Below are 15679 nucleotides of genomic sequence, written 5' to 3'. Positions count from 1 at the left end.
CCTCGGTGACGTCCGGGCATCTTCCCCGCTATTGCCTGCATCTTGGCCCTCCGCCCGGCTACCGTGCAAGTTCGCATATCGCTGCACTTCCGCCCTCACCAGCCATCGAGTTAGTCTCTCTCCTGCCCACCCAAGGATCGACTGAGGCATCGCCTACTAAAACACCTGCGGCCCACGATGACCGACTCTCCCCTACCGCGGATTCCGCTGGATCCGAAGGAGCAGCCTATTCTCGACAGACTGCAGGCCATACGGACCGAGCTCGAGTTGCTGAAGCGCGATCGGTCAACGTATGTCAAGAGCCAAGATGTCCTGAAGCTTTACGACCAGGTTATCGAGCAGGTCATAGTTCTCAACGAGATACGCGAAGCAAAGCGTCTCGAGCAGAACAAGGGTATGTCACGTTGTCACTTACCCGATACAGCGGCGAGTTGTTGACTTGTTTGCGTAGTTGACTATATGCTTGATGATTGTTTTCAGCTTATCTCGCTTGCATATCTGACGGTTGGGAAGAACCACGAGCCACCTGCAGTGTACGTATTCGACCACGCGTCATCCGGTCGAAACTAATGCCGTCGTAGGTACTCATACATCTCAACAGTCAAAGTAGGCGAAGCACTCAGTCTCCCATGTTTTCGATTCTAACGATATACAGCGCCTCTTGGATCACCTCAAGGAAGCCACTTTCTACTCACAGAAGGATCTCGAGGCGCTTGACAAGAACCTAGAAGATTGCCGGAAATATGTCGAACAAGGTCGAGAACGCTACAGCCCCCACCTCCTTACTCTTCTTGATGCCCGTATCAAGGTTTGCGAGGAGACGCTAGCAGAACTGAAACTCAATCTATCTGAGCTCACTCCCGAGCTGATACCGAAATGGGAGAAGCTCGTATCGATACTGAGATCGACTTGTGGATGCAATGCACGATCGAAAGTTGGTATCTCTACAAGGCGTCGCACACGCTTGCTTACCAAAGTCCCAGTTTCCCCATGATGAAATCGAGGAGTACCTGCAGGAGTTGATTAAGATAAAAGATGAACTGAAAGAATATGGCATCCATGCATACGAGACCACTGGCTCGACGGAAGAGAAGCTAGCTGAAATGGTTGACAAGATGCAATTGGCCCAAGACAATCCCGAACCAGCACCGGGCGCTGAGACTCTCATTGGCACCCTTTTACGGCGAAATTTGCTCTGGATTGCTCTAATCCAGCAAAAGTGAGTTGCTCTCCACATCCATCTATCATTAGCTAATGCATTGGTAGGCAAGGGCGTATAGCACCTGCTTTCAAGGACACCTACGATAAGCTCCTCGGCATCCGAAACAAGCTTGAAAAGCTCACTCTTACGCAAGCTTGGTCCCTCCGTGAGACGGATCTATGGGACTTTCAGCGCCAACTGGATCGCATAGACGAGGCGCGAGTTGATGGCAACTTCATTGATCCAGTGGGACGACCAGCCGAAATCTACGAGCAAAGAGTATGTGTACTGCACACTAGTAGGCTTTGACGGGCTAACATTCTGAAGACACTACTGTACCTCCTGCGCAAAAGTTATTCGCTCATCTACCAGCTGCTCTTAACATCAGAGCCGGTTTCTGAAGCGTTGTTGCCAATCTACAACCAACTTACTACTCTTCGGAAATGCCTTCTTGAAGTAAAGAAGCTGGGTGGCGTGTCTTCGCCAAGAGAATTGTATCCATACAGCATGAAGGTCTGTGTGCCTTTTGGACAAGACGTTGTTCTGGATGCTGACTTGGAGCCAGTTAAACTCCATCGACAACATGCGAGTAGATGGAAAGTTCATGGTCGGCGATGAGATACCAGACGGCCAAGGCCGTGTCATACAGCTTCTGGAAGAGTGTTTTGACCTATCGTATGACCTGAGGAATGAAGCCGAAGAAGACAGCTCCGCGGACGCGACACCATCGAGCGAAAAACCCGAAACACTCACTACTTGATTACTATTCTCTTCGTTACGCATGTCGGCCAAGGCCACAAGCTTCCATGTAGCTATCGGCCGCACCTCGGTATGACTACCCGGTCTATGAGGTATTTTCGTATTGGAGCCAGTCTTTCGTTTGGCGCCTGTACGTCTAGTACTTTTAATATGGCTCAATCATCCTTAACAGTTCAATTTCCTCATCGGGTGGCGTTGGAGGCACACCATCGGCATCCTTGAAGGTTAGATGGCTCCCGTACGATATACCTTTGCGTATTAGCATGTTCTGATTTTCAATGAGCTTTTTCTTGTTTGTCTCGTACAGAGTTCTTCCCCCGCATGTATGTCTCTCAGAGTTCGGTATGTGATGACCTTGCGGCGCAGGTCTCGCATCCATCCTACATTTTGGTCCTGTGTCGAGTGGTTGAACATGCTTCCTAATCCGAAGACGACGGCTTGCGCCACTTGGTTGTTTCCATGGACGTCTGTTTGTGGCCAGTTGCTAGAAAATGTTAGGTTTGTAGACTTGCGATGTGGCTTTGATGGTCTTTGGAAGAGTGGCTGCGATAGTGATTTAGGCACTAGCGAGCCGGGAGTATGGTATGTTTGAGTGTGGCGCACGGATGTAGGCATGGAGCTAGGATGGGCTGGAATCAAAAGAGCATGGGCCCTTACTATGTGTAGTGGTATAGCGAAGTGTGCTCTACGTGTTGCTTATTTTCTTCCATTCCCAGGATCAAGACCGGACATATGTCTACAATGGTATGCGCAGGTATGTTTCTAGTTGCGAATACACCGCGCCCTGTGCGTCGCTATCAGTATGTATGGCCTTGCATAAGAATGCTCAGCTGGCATAAATCACACACCTTTGGGGGTGTCGGCCTTGATGACCAGATGCGGACAGCGTTCGAGGTGAACATCATCTTGTCCTGATCCAATGTCCATGTTGTTGTTGTTGTTTTTTTCTCCAAATTAGAGATACTACACTGCAATGTCTGAAGACCTGGAAGAAATTTCGGCCACGATAGTGACGGCTGTTTTCCGTATCAACATCATGTCATGATTTTGGACAAATTTTAAGTAATCACCGCGCTAAGTCCGCGGTCCGACAGCAGAGGCCGTTCCCTGTACGATGAGGTGTGCGCCCCACTTGAGCTTGAGCCCACGGCCTTTGTCGCAACCTCAGTGAACCTGCAACACAACGACCGCCGAACATGGCTCAACAGCGAGGACATGGGATGGGAGATTCGCTCAAGGCAGCGCATTCGGTGAGCTTGAAGGTGCTGCGGTACGTATGGCTTGGGCAAAGGCAGCTCTACGACGTCGGTGCCCACGGCAGGGCGTGTCGGAACAGCCCTCCGTATGGGGCGCGATCGATGAACGACGTCGTCGACACGCATCTACGGCAGCTGTTCATCAAGGGTACCGCTCACTGATGGAATTCAGATTATCTCGTCCAACGCTTGCTACGCAGCATCCGCTCCCCAACTCCAAAGACGTGGGGATATCGCCCCAAGCCTCGCTGGCCTACCCCTCAGCAAGCAACACGGACGATGCGTTCATTCTCAGCCCAGTGCTGAACCTTCCTGAAGCATTCGGAAGCGCGTATGTCGGCGAGACGTTCTCGTGTACGCTTTGTGCAAACAACGAAGTGGATGCGGCGGACAGTACAAAAGCAATCAGCGGGGTGCGAATGCAGGGGGACATGCAAACACCTTCCGACCCTACCGGATCGCCGCTGGACCTGACGGGCATAGCTGAAGAAGCCACAGACACAAGTCCGGGGCCGGGGGAGTCGCTGCAGCGCATCCTAAGGTTCGAGCTGAAAGAGGAGGGGAACCATGTGCTAGCGGTGACGGTCACATACACGGAGACGGCTCTAGGAGAAGGAAAGGCAGCTAGTGGACGCGTTCGGACTTTTCGAAAACTGTACCAGTTTGTGGCGCAGCAGCTACTGAGCGTCAGGACCAAAGCTGGCGAGATTAGCCCCAAGGGCGGGTCGCGCAGATACCTCTTGGAGGCGCAATTGGAAAACATGGGGGAGGCGGGCGTGTGTTTAGAGGTACGTCACTATTGCCAATGGCTTCTGAGTCACGGTATGGTTCCTTTTTGCCCGACCCCCCGGCAACGAGTCAGACCTATGTTACTTTTCCTGGAGTGCTCTAAGCGTGGTGATTCGAGTGGTTAGCTCGATCGTAAACACGGCATTCCGTCGCACGCGTAGATCCTGGGGCTATAGCACAGCTTGAATAGCCTACCACAACAACCACACGCCCGGAACATGTCAAACCCTTTTTTTTAGAGCTGACACCGAGCAGGCCGTTGACGTGAACCCGAAACCACCCTTGAAATCGACGTCGTTGAACTGGGATCTGCAGTCGCCAGGGGTGAATGCGCCGGTGCTGAACCCGCGCGATGTGGTGCAGGTAGCATTCCTGGTCGAGCAGCAAGCCGGGGACGAGGGCGAAGTCGAGGACTCGCAGACGGAAGACGACAAGAGAGTGCTGGGCCAGCTGGCGATACAATGGCGCAGTGCATTGGGTGATAGGGGCTCGCTCAGCACGGGATGGCTGACGGCTCGTCGGTCAGGATGACATTGTTCGATAAGGTTTGGGTGACGGACATGTAGATGACGAGCGGCGCAACCAGTTGTGGACGAGCGGATTAACACTCGTGCCGACGGTTTGAGAGGCGGTTGTTGAGGTCGCCGGGGAGCGGATTAGGGTGGCAGCTAGTCGGAAGCAGCTCCGAGGAATAGCATGGCGGATGATTGGAGCGTCGTGGGGCTGCGAGATTAGGCATCAAAAGCAAGCGGCAGGCAGGGTCGTGGTGTGGATGCATTGGGCGCATCCATGTTGTGGCGGGGACGAGAATGGCAGCTGGCCAGGCATTGTTGCGGCTCTGCGGGAGATTGCGTTGGGTATAAGAGAGCATGTATAGCGGTGCCAGGTGGGAGGGGATGGGAGGGCTGCGACTACTGTGACTGTACTGTGTGGGCGGACGTCATGGCGTCCCCTGGTGGCTTGCCAGAGGGCTACCGGGATGCGGAGGGCGAGGGAGGGTCTCTCGGAGCGATCGGCAGGCGAAGCGAATGCAGCGCAGGCCCCAGCCCCAGCCCCAGCCACGGCCGGGCGACGGTATGCACGTGGGCAGCGCGGATGGAATTCTCCTCGAGAAAGCAATATGGCGGCATTGCGTCAGCGACTTGGCGCGCGAGGCGTCGAGCAGGCGCGATGCGGGTGGAGCAGAGGCCTTTTGCGAGAGGCAGAGGGCGAGGCGGCGGGCTGGGTGGCGGTGGATTTGCTCAGGGCTGAAGAGAGCACGGCAAAGGGGGACCAGGTACCCCAAACGCTGTCAGGCTCACGCTCAGGCTGCCGGGACACGGCAGGCGACGTGGACATGACGCCGCGGCGCCATTGGTGGAAGCACGCAGAGTCAGTTGGGCCATGGTGGTGCCGAGGCCAGAAGGCCGGGGCAGCTTCTATCTATATGTACGTACGTACAGTCGTGTTTCATGGCCGTGGCACCGCGAGCAGCGCCGTGGCACGAGGGCGGGAATCGCCCGGTGTGCGTGCAGCAACGAGTAGGTGTAGGCGCGTTGTGCCTGTGGTGGGTGTAGTTGTTGTTGTTGTTGTCGTCGTCGTCGTCGTCGTCGTCAGGCTGGGCGCGGCGGGCTGCATGCGCGCAATGCCGCCTTCAGGACTGCGTCTCGAGATCGACACGACGCAGCGAGATCGACATGTCGATAGACTGCCTTGGGCCATGTCGCCGGCTGTATTCGCAAGCACCCAAGGCTGGAGAAGAGATGACGGCTCTGGCTAATAGGTTGGTTGGCCATGGGGCGGTGCGCGACGAGGGCAGCTGGAGCGGCAACCGTCATGGCAACCGCCATAACAGCGGCTTGCGAGGGCGGTCAGGGCCCGCATCCTTTGCTGCTGTGTACATGCATAACGAAGCACTGGAGAAGAACAAGCCGTGTGCAGCCTGTGCAGCCTGTGCAGAATGTGCAGCCTGTGCAGAATGTGCAGCCTGTAGCACCGCCGCCGGGGGGGAATATGCGCGGCTCTTTGCAGGCGGCTGTGGGGCCGCATGTTTTCTTTGTCCTGGGACGTTGGAACAGGTTGCCAGGCGCGTGTGTGCGTGTGTATGTGTAGGTGTGTGTATGTGCATCTGTGTGTATGTGCCTGTGTGCGCGCGCGGGTGTGCCTGTGTGCGTGTAAATGCTATTTAGTGTACACTGCAATAGTGCAGCGCAGCGTAGGTGTAGCGAACCATGGAGGCGCATAGCGAATCTTTTGTGCTCCGCGCGCCCTCGCTCGCCCGCGCGCCCGCTCCTCTGCCCACAACCGCGCCCCTATTCTCCCTGCCCTGGCCACAGCAGCGTGTGATACGCAGTGCAGACGGGCACACCAACACTGCCGTATACACACGTCTTAATCACAGTCGTGTTGGTGCGCCGACTCGACGACCCCTGACCAAGAGGCAGCGCAGATAGCCAGCCAATGGCAGCCGCGCACAAGACGGGAAAGGACGCAGGCCGTGCTTTCCTATTGTAGGCGGCTCTCCCCTGGTCGAGCCTTCCGAGTACAGGGTCTGCCAGCAACCGACAGGGGTGGCCGGCACACCAACGCCGCGCCCGTGCGCCCCTCGTACATATCCTGTCTTGTCGCGACCGTACCGTGGAACACGCCCCCCCTTCACGTGTGAGCGGGACAAGGTGTGCGAGAGAGAGCGACAGCCAGGCACACACGCAGACGGGCACACACGGCGGCGTCCAGAGCATAATGCACTTGCAGTCGGCACTCTGCACTCTGCGGCTAGCGGCAGTGCCTTGCATATATACGGGCACAGCGCTGGCGGCAGCGGCCCCCGCGGCGGCCTCGCGTCCCATTGCGTGCATGCAGAGACAGGTGCACCAGGCTGGGAATGGGCAAATGCTGGGCGCGGGAAAGCTGTCGAGCGCTAAGAGGACGGCCTTTGGATAGCGATAAGAAGTGCAAGGCGGGAGTAGGCCCTGCGGCGACGGTAAATATGGACTAGCTGCTCCAACTGGGAGGGAGGGCACTTGGACCCAAGCCTGTCCTTTTCAATGCCCTGTGACCGCGCGCCGTGTGCCATGAACCCTTCTCCACCAGCCCTCTCCTCGCTCTCACTCTTTTTCTTGTGCCCGTCAGCGACCAGCACCCCGTCTGACCTCGCCACCACCTCCACCGCCGCCTCCTACTCCCTCCACCTCCAGCACAAACGCCGCCCCCGCCCGTTTTGCCGCTGTTGCTGTTGCTGTTTCTGCCGCTGCTGCTCCTCCTGCCGCTGCTCGCTGCGACTCTTAGCTCCCCACCTTTCACCTACTACCCTGTCTACCCTCCCGGCCAGGCTCTCCGGTCATCACGCCGCAGTCCTCCCCCCTCCTCGCTCTCGGCGCCGGTGCACCTCTGTCTGGCCCTCACTGTCGCACCAGCTCGCCTCTGCCGTGCATAATAACCCTCGCGCTGCCCGCCACGCAACACATAGCCCTCGGAACCGGTGTCCAAACCCCCAATGACATAGAGGAATAAGGCGACCCGACGCCCAACCACGCCCTCCCCGCGCTGCCCAACCCACACGCTCTTTGACCGCCCGTCTTTTTGGATATCCTATGCCCACCACCGATCATGGCGCCCGCTCCCTCTTCCACGGCCGATGAGCCCACGAACCCGCTCGCCGACTACTTCTTCATATCCGGCATCGAGTCTTCGCAGGTCTACGACGAGCGCTCCCAGAACAGCGTCATTGTCACCTCCCCGCTTGCACAGCCACCCGTCGACGAGACGATTGAAGAGGACCGCGCCCTAGAGACAGACTCGATCCGCCCAACCTCACGAGACGGCCTGTCGACCCGCGACAGGGGAAGGTCGAGGTCGAGGTCGAGGAATCGTTTCAGCGAGAACCGCCAATCTGTCGGCACAATCATTGCACCAGACGCAAAGCCCACCGGGAGCAATCGAAGCAGTGCCACCATAAAGGGCCTGCAGCTTGGCGGCTCGGGCCTGAGCGACCAGGAATTCGACATTGCCCTGCGCAAATTTGCCTCGGAGCGCGATTCATTCCTCGAAGAGATACAGTTCACCGCCGGTGTTGCACACCAATCTCGCTCCACTCCGGCCAGGCCCCGTCCGCGACCTCAGCGGGTGTCACAAACCAACACCGAAGATGGTGTTGGTAACCTCCGGTCCGGTGTTGGAAGTATTCGGCGGCGCATCTCCACCATGCAGAGCAGCCTCAAGAGGCAGCCGTCGACCGCAAGACAGTGTAAGTCGACACGACATTTTTTTTCCCAAACTGGCATAAATGCATCAGTGACATTCTGCATGACACGACAGGGATTCTTTGCTTTTTTTTTGCATCACCGATTGCTGACTAGGATGTAGCTTCGATCCGGACCTCAAAGCGCATGTCCGGGTACAACTCTGTGATACCGGCACCGCAGCCCTTCCAACCGGACCCGGACATGCACCCCCTTCTCCGTCGGTACGAGCCTGTTTTGCTGGATCGCTATCCTCCGAGGAACATGGTTGAGGAGCTCAAGAGGCGCAACCCTTTTCCAGACTATGTGCCCATGTTTGCTTTTCCAAACGATGTCAGTGTTGTCTCATCTGACGAGCGGCCCAAGAGCTTGTGGCACGGATTTGCCATGACCAACGGAGACGGATCCAAGCTTTACGGAATCTGCCTGATTGTGTGGCTTCCCTTGAATGCCACGGCTGCCGAAGGCCTTGAACGCCAATGCGAAGAATGGCGAAACCTGCACATGAATCCCGAGGAGCGCGAACTCGCAAGCAGCTTGGGCGAGCGCCTGGCCTTGGAGCGTGCCAAGCTGTCGCAACTGCTGACCAAACTTCCGTCTGTAGCCCCTGACTCGGACGAGCGTGAGAAGCTCGACGATGAAATTGGCGCAGTGGAGGAAAAGATCCAGCTCATGACAGACCTGCTCCGCCCGGTAAGGCATGGTGCCGCCTCCAAGATTGAAGGTCTTACCGACGGAGAAACCGGCCTGTGGATTCCCCGTGCGTATGGTATCTTGGGGCGTGACGCGAGTCTCACTCCTTTCTGGAAAGAGTGGCTGAAGGCTGTCGCCGTGCCCATGACTAACGGTGGAGTCCTTCGCGTCCCACCAAGCTCACCGCGTGTAGGCATGTGGCAGCCGCTCGAGCGATACGTGGTCAACCTGTGTGCAGAGGCTCTTAGTCCGATCACTTCGATTACCCAGGTTGAGCTTTCGATCCGAGAGCTTCGCATGTATGCTCGCAAGGAAGCTGTCAACGAGTTACCGGGATCCCGTAACATTGACATTTACGCCCTCTTCCGCTGCCTGTCAAACCCGAACGTCATCACCCTGTTCGAGTATGTCCTCGCCGAGGCTAGGATCATCCTCCTTTCTTCTCACACAGCCATGCTGCATCTTGCGAGCATGGCACTGACCAACCTCATGTATCCCTTCCAATGGACCGGCGTTTTCATCCCTATCTTGCCTGCTCGCCTCATCCAAACCATCGAGGCGCCATGTCCCTATATTGTTGGAATCGAGCGTCGTTATGAGCCCACCGACTATCCCGATGACGACTATGTACTAGTTGATTTAGACGCAAACTCCATCGTATCCAATGGTCCTCCGCCGCCACCGCTGCCTCGCCAGCAGCGGCGGAAGCTCATGTCCCTGCTCCAGCAGTCTGCGCCGCACCACACACAGTTTGGCGTGCCCACTGGACCACCTGCTTATGCCATAGAGGCATTCCCATTCGACACATTCGCCTCGGAGAATCCTGGCGTGTTCTCACACCGCGCACATCCTCTGGCGATACAAAACTATGTCGGAATGAATTCGACATCATTTGGCACAATGATTGGGCCGTCTAGCTCGAGGCCTCTGGTCTTCAATGCCTTTGTGCAATCGAGCGCCTCCAGTCGCGGAAGCGACAGGCCATCCACGGCCACGACCATCAAGACGCACCACTCTCCACCCTCACCCAAGATTTCTCCCGTTTCCACCGTATTCCCGCCCATGCCAAGTACGCCGATATCTCGCAGTGATTCCGGCTACGCGCTGCAAGCCAACCTACGTGAAAAGCGATCCGCGCATTTCGACGCCTCAAGCCGGCGCAGCTCCTCGGTAAGTCTAGGTTTGCGTACTCTGTTGACTGCCCCATTGACTAACATTACTAGTTTGGTTTCGAACGCGTGCCTCCACTTCGGCGCCCCTCTCAGCCGGTCCTTGGCCACGCGCCGAGTGCGTCCACCTCCTCATTGAGTCAGGAGTACAAGGCCGGGTCTTCGTACGCGCCATCGGTTTATGCGCAGTCGACGCTAGCCGCATCGACAATCATGCCGGGTATGGCGATGCAGCAAGTTCGCAACACCTCCACCACCCAGTGGCAGGAAGGTCATTGTCTGCAATGGAGGCCAAACGAAGATCGCGCGACCTGTTCTGTCTGTGACGAAAAGTCGGACGACGGGTTGTATCGCTGTACTGGTGAGTTTCGCATATTTCTAATTGTAGCAGACCATTCTGACCACCCCTGTCTAGGCTGTAGCATGTTTGCCCATGGTAGATGTGTGGAATCCATTTGCATCGTATGCCCCACTGCCTTTCGTCCGGATCAAGTGCGAGCGTCATTTGTTCGATGCTTTGCCAGCCTGTTCTATACCTATCGGCGCTACCTCGTTCCGGCTACTGGCGAGCGCAAGAAGTCTGGTATGAATTACGAGTTCAAGATGGATGATTTTGTCAAGAGCCTGCCGGCCGAAAATGTGCAATACATTACTACACTGCAGCAGACGCAAGGTTCGTTGTTCCGCGTCCTCTGATCAGAAAATGGCTGACCAGCCTCTAGCTTTTAACGAATTCATTCATGAGCGTGAAAGCAAGCCGGCCGATGATCCTTCGATCAAACTTTTCGATGAGGTCATCCTAGCGAAGCGCAACCGCGGCAAGTCGTCGTTCTTCTACAAGTCCAAGGTAGACTTTTTGTCGGACACAACAAACCACCTATGGCGTACTGCCGCTGCGACTCCGCCAAACGCACGCTTTCCAGGCGACTATCGCTCTGTGGTCAGCCGAAGTACGTGCCATGCAATCCGTCCATTGAGCCATGCTAACAACCTCGTAGTTCCTGCCAAACTCGATCCTACACTTATGAAAGAGCCGCGCGTTATTCAGGGCGTACCTCGTGTACCTCAGGCCAAAGCCCGGCGCAAGCCCATTCCGTCCATGCTTGGACCAGACACCAATGGCATCCCCGAAATACATACCTCATTCCTTGTCCTTGCACGCGCTCTTGATATCGGATGGGTCACTGTATTGGCTGGCAGCGCCAAGCAGACAGCTAGGAGGGGACGCGAGGGCAAATTGAGCAAGCGCGAGGAAGGTCGCGGCAAAGACGGTGCGGCCGAGCATGTTGGCGGATAGGAGGGAGACTAGGCTTGAACGGCGGATAAAGACGGGCTGGTGACGAATTTGGAATGCTAATAACGAGTGGGTGGTGTGGCGCGTATCGATGGCAGTTCGGTCTAGCGAGTGACGACGAAGAAGCAATCTGGAAAGAATGGATGCGCGACAAAGAGCGGTGGTGAAGGAGGGAAAGAGGAGAAGCCTCAAAAGTCTCGATCAAAGAAGCGCATCAGGGGGCTCGCCTCTCTGGGGGGGTGCCAAGCCCGCGGCCGCTCGCTTGTCTATTTATGATGCACGCTAGCAGGGCTTGTCAGGAACAAAGTTTCAAAACACTTGTGATTGGGTCGTTCTCCATGACAGATGTCACCCACCGTGTGGCTTGGATGGCTTGCTTGTGACATGCCGGTCTGGACACTATCAAGTAGTGGCGCGTAAAGTGTGTTGCTGATGCAAACATTGATTCTTTTCTGTACAATCGGCACTCCTAAGGCGCCAGACCCTTTCCACCATTGTTGTTGTTTTCTTGCTCTTCGTATGCTTCGAAAGCGGTATTATACAAAAAAAGGAAGCTCGCTATTCCTGAACAGGTTGCTGCACGGGGTGCCAGCCTGAGGCGACCAAGTGCATGAAGCAGTATTACAAAGGTGTATCGCATCCGTCCTCTCGGGATGCGCAGCCTACAAAAGACCAGACCGGGCAGGAAATCCAATACTAACCCGCGTGGAGATATGGTAATCTATCCCATGTAATCCAATATGGCTCCGGAGATCACATTTCAATTCTTCCGTCAGATATCCAATCTGGGAAGCAAGCAAGCACCCGCCAGCGGACTGTTACAATGTCCTACCGGCAATGCTGCAATGCGCCATAAACTCCGTCGCTAGGTATGATACAAGCACAGCAATAAAAACAAAAAAGACGAGAGGGCGACGAGGCGGTGGGGGGGGGGGGCGTGGAGGTCGAGAGTTTGTCGTGATAGAGGGCGTGAGGCCTAGGTGTAAATCCCTGAGCGCCAAGATCGCCAAGATCTGCGGTGACGATACGCAGGCTGCTATGCAGGCCCTTGCTGATATCTGCAATGGCCAGGACATCAAGATTGGTGAGTCTTGTACTACTGTGTGATTTGGCGGGGAGACAAGGAGAAAGACAACGACGGCTTGAGAAGACGATTGCTGACGTTTCTGTGCAGCTTCCAATGTAGCCTCTCCCACTGGCTCCACCAAGACGACTACCGGCTCGTCTGAGAAGCCTACCAGCACGGCTGAGAAGCCCACCGGCACAGCTGGAACCACAATGAACTCTTTGTACCCTACTGCCTCTGGCGGCTCTCATGGCAGCTCTGGCCGCAACGGCACTGCTCCCGTTGCGACTGGCGGTCCCAAGTCTCCTACCAGCCCTACTGGTCCGGCTAGCGTTCCTGGTACCCACCACAACGATGCTGGCAAGGTCGAGTTTGGATTCGCTGCCCTTGTCGCTGGTCTCATGGCCGTCGCCTTGTAAAAACATAGCACGTCCAAAACGGGGGAGAAAGTGCGTGGTTCCAAGTTTAAACAGGGGGGGTTCTAGCTGGGTCGGGCTGGTCCCCTTGCAACGGGACCGAAGGGTTTGTTAGATTGAGAACGGCGGCGTTTGTCAGGCTAGTTTTTATTGTCTATTTTTTATAATCCCATGCGTACGTACCTACGCACTGGGACCGATACATGCTACGTGGATAAAGCCAAAATGTACAAAGCCTTAGCCTAATATTAGGCAGTGTTATGACAAGCAAGGTGTGGAACAGCAAGTATATACACAATTATTATCGTTTATTATTCATGGTCATAAATAGTGCTACAAATGTGCTGTGAGACATGTGATACTCGCTGGGTAGGCTAGTTGCTGTCGTCCGCCTCATGCCTACGCAAAAAGTACAATCACCCAGGCAAGACTGTTTGAAGATGCAGATGCACGCGTCGTCCCGTAGCAGAGATATCTGTCGGCCACGCTTCGTTGTCTTCCCACAGCGACAGCAGCAATGAGATCCAGCGACCGTCATCATTTGCACATAGTCATTGTTGTATTAAAGTCAGGATATCGCGGCAAAGAGTCGCTGCCACCAGAACGCGAGTAGTTTAAACATACGATACCACATCATACTCGCGTCCCCGTGACAGTCGCAAACCAGGGGTGAAGCCGTCATGTCATGTCATCACCTGACGAAAAAGACTCGCGCACTCCATATGTTGGTTATTTAATGCCTCCCCCACCCTGGCCCCTTTGTGTCGCTATTAGTAAGATTTCGCGAACCTTGTGGTCCCCTTGTAGGTTCAGTAAGACCTTGTCTCCCCCAGTCGTTAATTATCCGGCTGCTCCATCCATGTAGGTATGGCACTATGTCCCGGATAGTAACACCTTGACTGACTCGGGGGGGGGGAGTTCTTCTCCGCGCAATCTCAAGTCAGACTTGGGCCCAGGATTAAGGCGAGTAATTCGCCCTGCAAGGATGACGGTGTATGCACTGGTTGCGGAGCGGGAGGAAACACTTGGGAGCAGGTTTTGAAGTATAGTTAAATTTTTCATTGGTTTTACTGATTGGAGGAATATCAGTTATAACGTCTCCCCCCCCCCTGCGACACGCAAGTCCCCGCATGCCGCAAAGAATCTGCGATTTTAGTATCTCTAATGTCACGCTATCGCTAGTATTGCTCCGCGATGATAAAGCACTTATTCTTAGGGTTATTCTCTACAAACTCAGAAGAGCGGTTAGAAATATTACCGCGTGTTTGGTCCTGTTATCGCCTATTCCGTATTAGTTAATCCAAGGTTGATTAGCTTCACACCCTTGTTATAGCACGATCCAAATGAGATTTCTATGTGTTGGAGAGATTCAACTATAGTAATATTGTGGTAGAGTAACTAGGCATAATACCCTAGTGACTGAATGGTAGTCAGACAGTGTCAAGGGGCTGGTATAAAACCAGGAAGTAGAGAGAAGATACAACAATAATATATACAATACTATCTAAAAGAATACTACCACGTTTCCAAACACCTATCGAATACTTGATCTATATACTAAGAAAGTGGTTAGAATAACTATCAGACTACTAGTAATAGAGCCTGTATAGCCACCAAGCACCTACGTAGCTAGAGGTGAAGAACACTCGACAACAATATATAAAAAAGAAAATATCTCTGTATTTTTCAAAGCGTAGTCTTCAACTAAGCATGTTCTAGATCAATCTAAGTTATAGCTGTAATTCAATTCTATTTACATGTCACTTGAGTATGCTTACATGGATAGTGCTCTAGTTCATACTAGGCTGGATTAAGCTGAAGTGTAGCGTTAAGTTCTTGAAGCATATATTCAATCACGTAATGATCTATTTCTTGCATTAGAGCGCGTTCCTTTTCTAAGTGGCGTGGTAGGGAGGGTAGTTGTTACGGGCTGGGCCTGATACGAACGCTACAGCAGAACTGTAGAACAACGGCGACCACTAACTTAGAGTTATACTACTAGCAAGGAGGCATAATACTAGAATAAGCAAGGATAATCCTAAATAGAGGTAAGTAGAAATGCCTCCTTAAGGTAGACAGTAGAGGTAAGTAGAAGAGCCCTAAAGCGGGAGTAAGTAGAGATACCTTAAAAGTGGAGGTACACCCTTAAGGTAGAAGTATAAGTATGCCTAACATCCCCGTAGATAGCCTGGCATCGAATCCTTAATTGTTTCTTTAGCACCTACCTACTACCGCGAGCCTCTTACACCTATTACTTCATTAATAAAAACTAACCTTAGAGTCTTAACACTAGAAGTCTTACATAACTTCTACTCAAGATCCAATCTTAACACGCGTTAACTTACAATTGTCTCTCTTGATAATAATTTTCTTTTTTATGTAACGTACTACACCAGTGAGGCGGCCAAACCAGTGAGCCGGCCACTTTTTCTTGGCACTGCGAACACTATGTACAAACAATTAAATTACTTAATACTACAAACTAATCCTTTGTATAAGACACTTATATTAGATTTAGAATCTTCTACTATATCTTTTTAGCACGTACAAGCGTTGTGCCTAGTCTTATTACAGTTACTATAGCGCCGTTAACCTAGTTAGGCTACAGTGCCCGTGCACCAGATGAGCACCATCGCCAGTTGAGCACCCCCACCACCACAACAACAAAACTTCAACGCGTCAAAACTCAACCAATATGGACCCGATTCAAGAAGCGATTGCAGAAATCGAATCGCGAGAACCAGAAGATAAATTCTCGTATCAAGCAATCGCGAAAAAGCATGGTGTAGCACGAATGACGTTGATGAGACGACACC

At 53.9% G+C, this 15679-nt stretch overlaps 5 protein-coding genes across 5 annotated transcripts; 4 read left to right on the top strand and 1 right to left on the bottom strand.

Moving 5' to 3' along the window:
* Positions 1-122: 122 nt before the first annotated feature.
* Positions 123-2284, top strand: SETTUDRAFT_162755 (uncharacterized protein). The gene is made up of 8 exons (XM_008022981.1): positions 123-394; positions 452-533; positions 582-606; positions 656-934; positions 984-1219; positions 1267-1480; positions 1529-1714; positions 1767-2284. The coding sequence occupies exons 1-8, from the start codon at positions 178-180 to the stop codon at positions 1959-1961; spliced, it is 1434 nt and encodes a 477-aa protein (XP_008021172.1). The 5' UTR covers positions 123-177; the 3' UTR covers positions 1962-2284.
* An 872-nt stretch (positions 2285-3156) lies between these two features.
* SETTUDRAFT_114747 (uncharacterized protein) lies at positions 3157-4900 on the top strand (the record flags this gene model as incomplete). The annotated part of the gene is made up of 3 exons (XM_008022980.1): positions 3157-3230; positions 3389-4004; positions 4261-4900. 3 exons carry the CDS (start codon positions 3157-3159, stop codon positions 4534-4536), a joined length of 966 nt encoding a protein of 321 aa, XP_008021171.1. The 3' UTR covers positions 4537-4900.
* A 136-nt stretch (positions 4901-5036) lies between these two features.
* On the bottom strand, positions 5037-5538 carry SETTUDRAFT_162753 (uncharacterized protein). Its single transcript, XM_008022979.1, has one exon. The coding sequence runs from the start codon at positions 5341-5343 to the stop codon at positions 5140-5142; it is 204 nt and encodes a 67-aa protein (XP_008021170.1). The 5' UTR covers positions 5344-5538; the 3' UTR covers positions 5037-5139.
* A 2055-nt stretch (positions 5539-7593) lies between these two features.
* On the top strand, positions 7594-11305 carry SETTUDRAFT_170928 (uncharacterized protein; the record flags this gene model as incomplete). Its single annotated transcript, XM_008022978.1, has 7 exons — positions 7594-8230; positions 8350-10088; positions 10142-10448; positions 10503-10760; positions 10810-11037; positions 11086-11237; positions 11288-11305. 7 exons carry the CDS (start codon positions 7594-7596, stop codon positions 11303-11305), a joined length of 3339 nt encoding a protein of 1112 aa, XP_008021169.1.
* Positions 11306-12371: 1066 nt separating this feature from the next.
* On the top strand, positions 12372-13173 carry SETTUDRAFT_162751 (uncharacterized protein; the record flags this gene model as incomplete). Its single annotated transcript, XM_008022977.1, has 2 exons — positions 12372-12465; positions 12556-13173. Coding segments are annotated over 2 exons (405 nt in total), but the record flags the coding sequence as incomplete, so codon positions are not given.
* Between the last annotated feature and the right edge of the window lie 2506 nt (positions 13174-15679).

Source organism: Exserohilum turcica (assembly GCF_000359705.1).
Source record: "Exserohilum turcica Et28A unplaced genomic scaffold SETTUscaffold_1, whole genome shotgun sequence".
In the NCBI taxonomy this organism is placed as follows: Eukaryota; Fungi; Ascomycota; class Dothideomycetes; order Pleosporales; family Pleosporaceae; genus Exserohilum; species Exserohilum turcicum.
The sequence above is the reverse complement of the archived record's forward strand: the minus strand, read 5'-3'. Positions and strand labels throughout refer to the sequence as shown.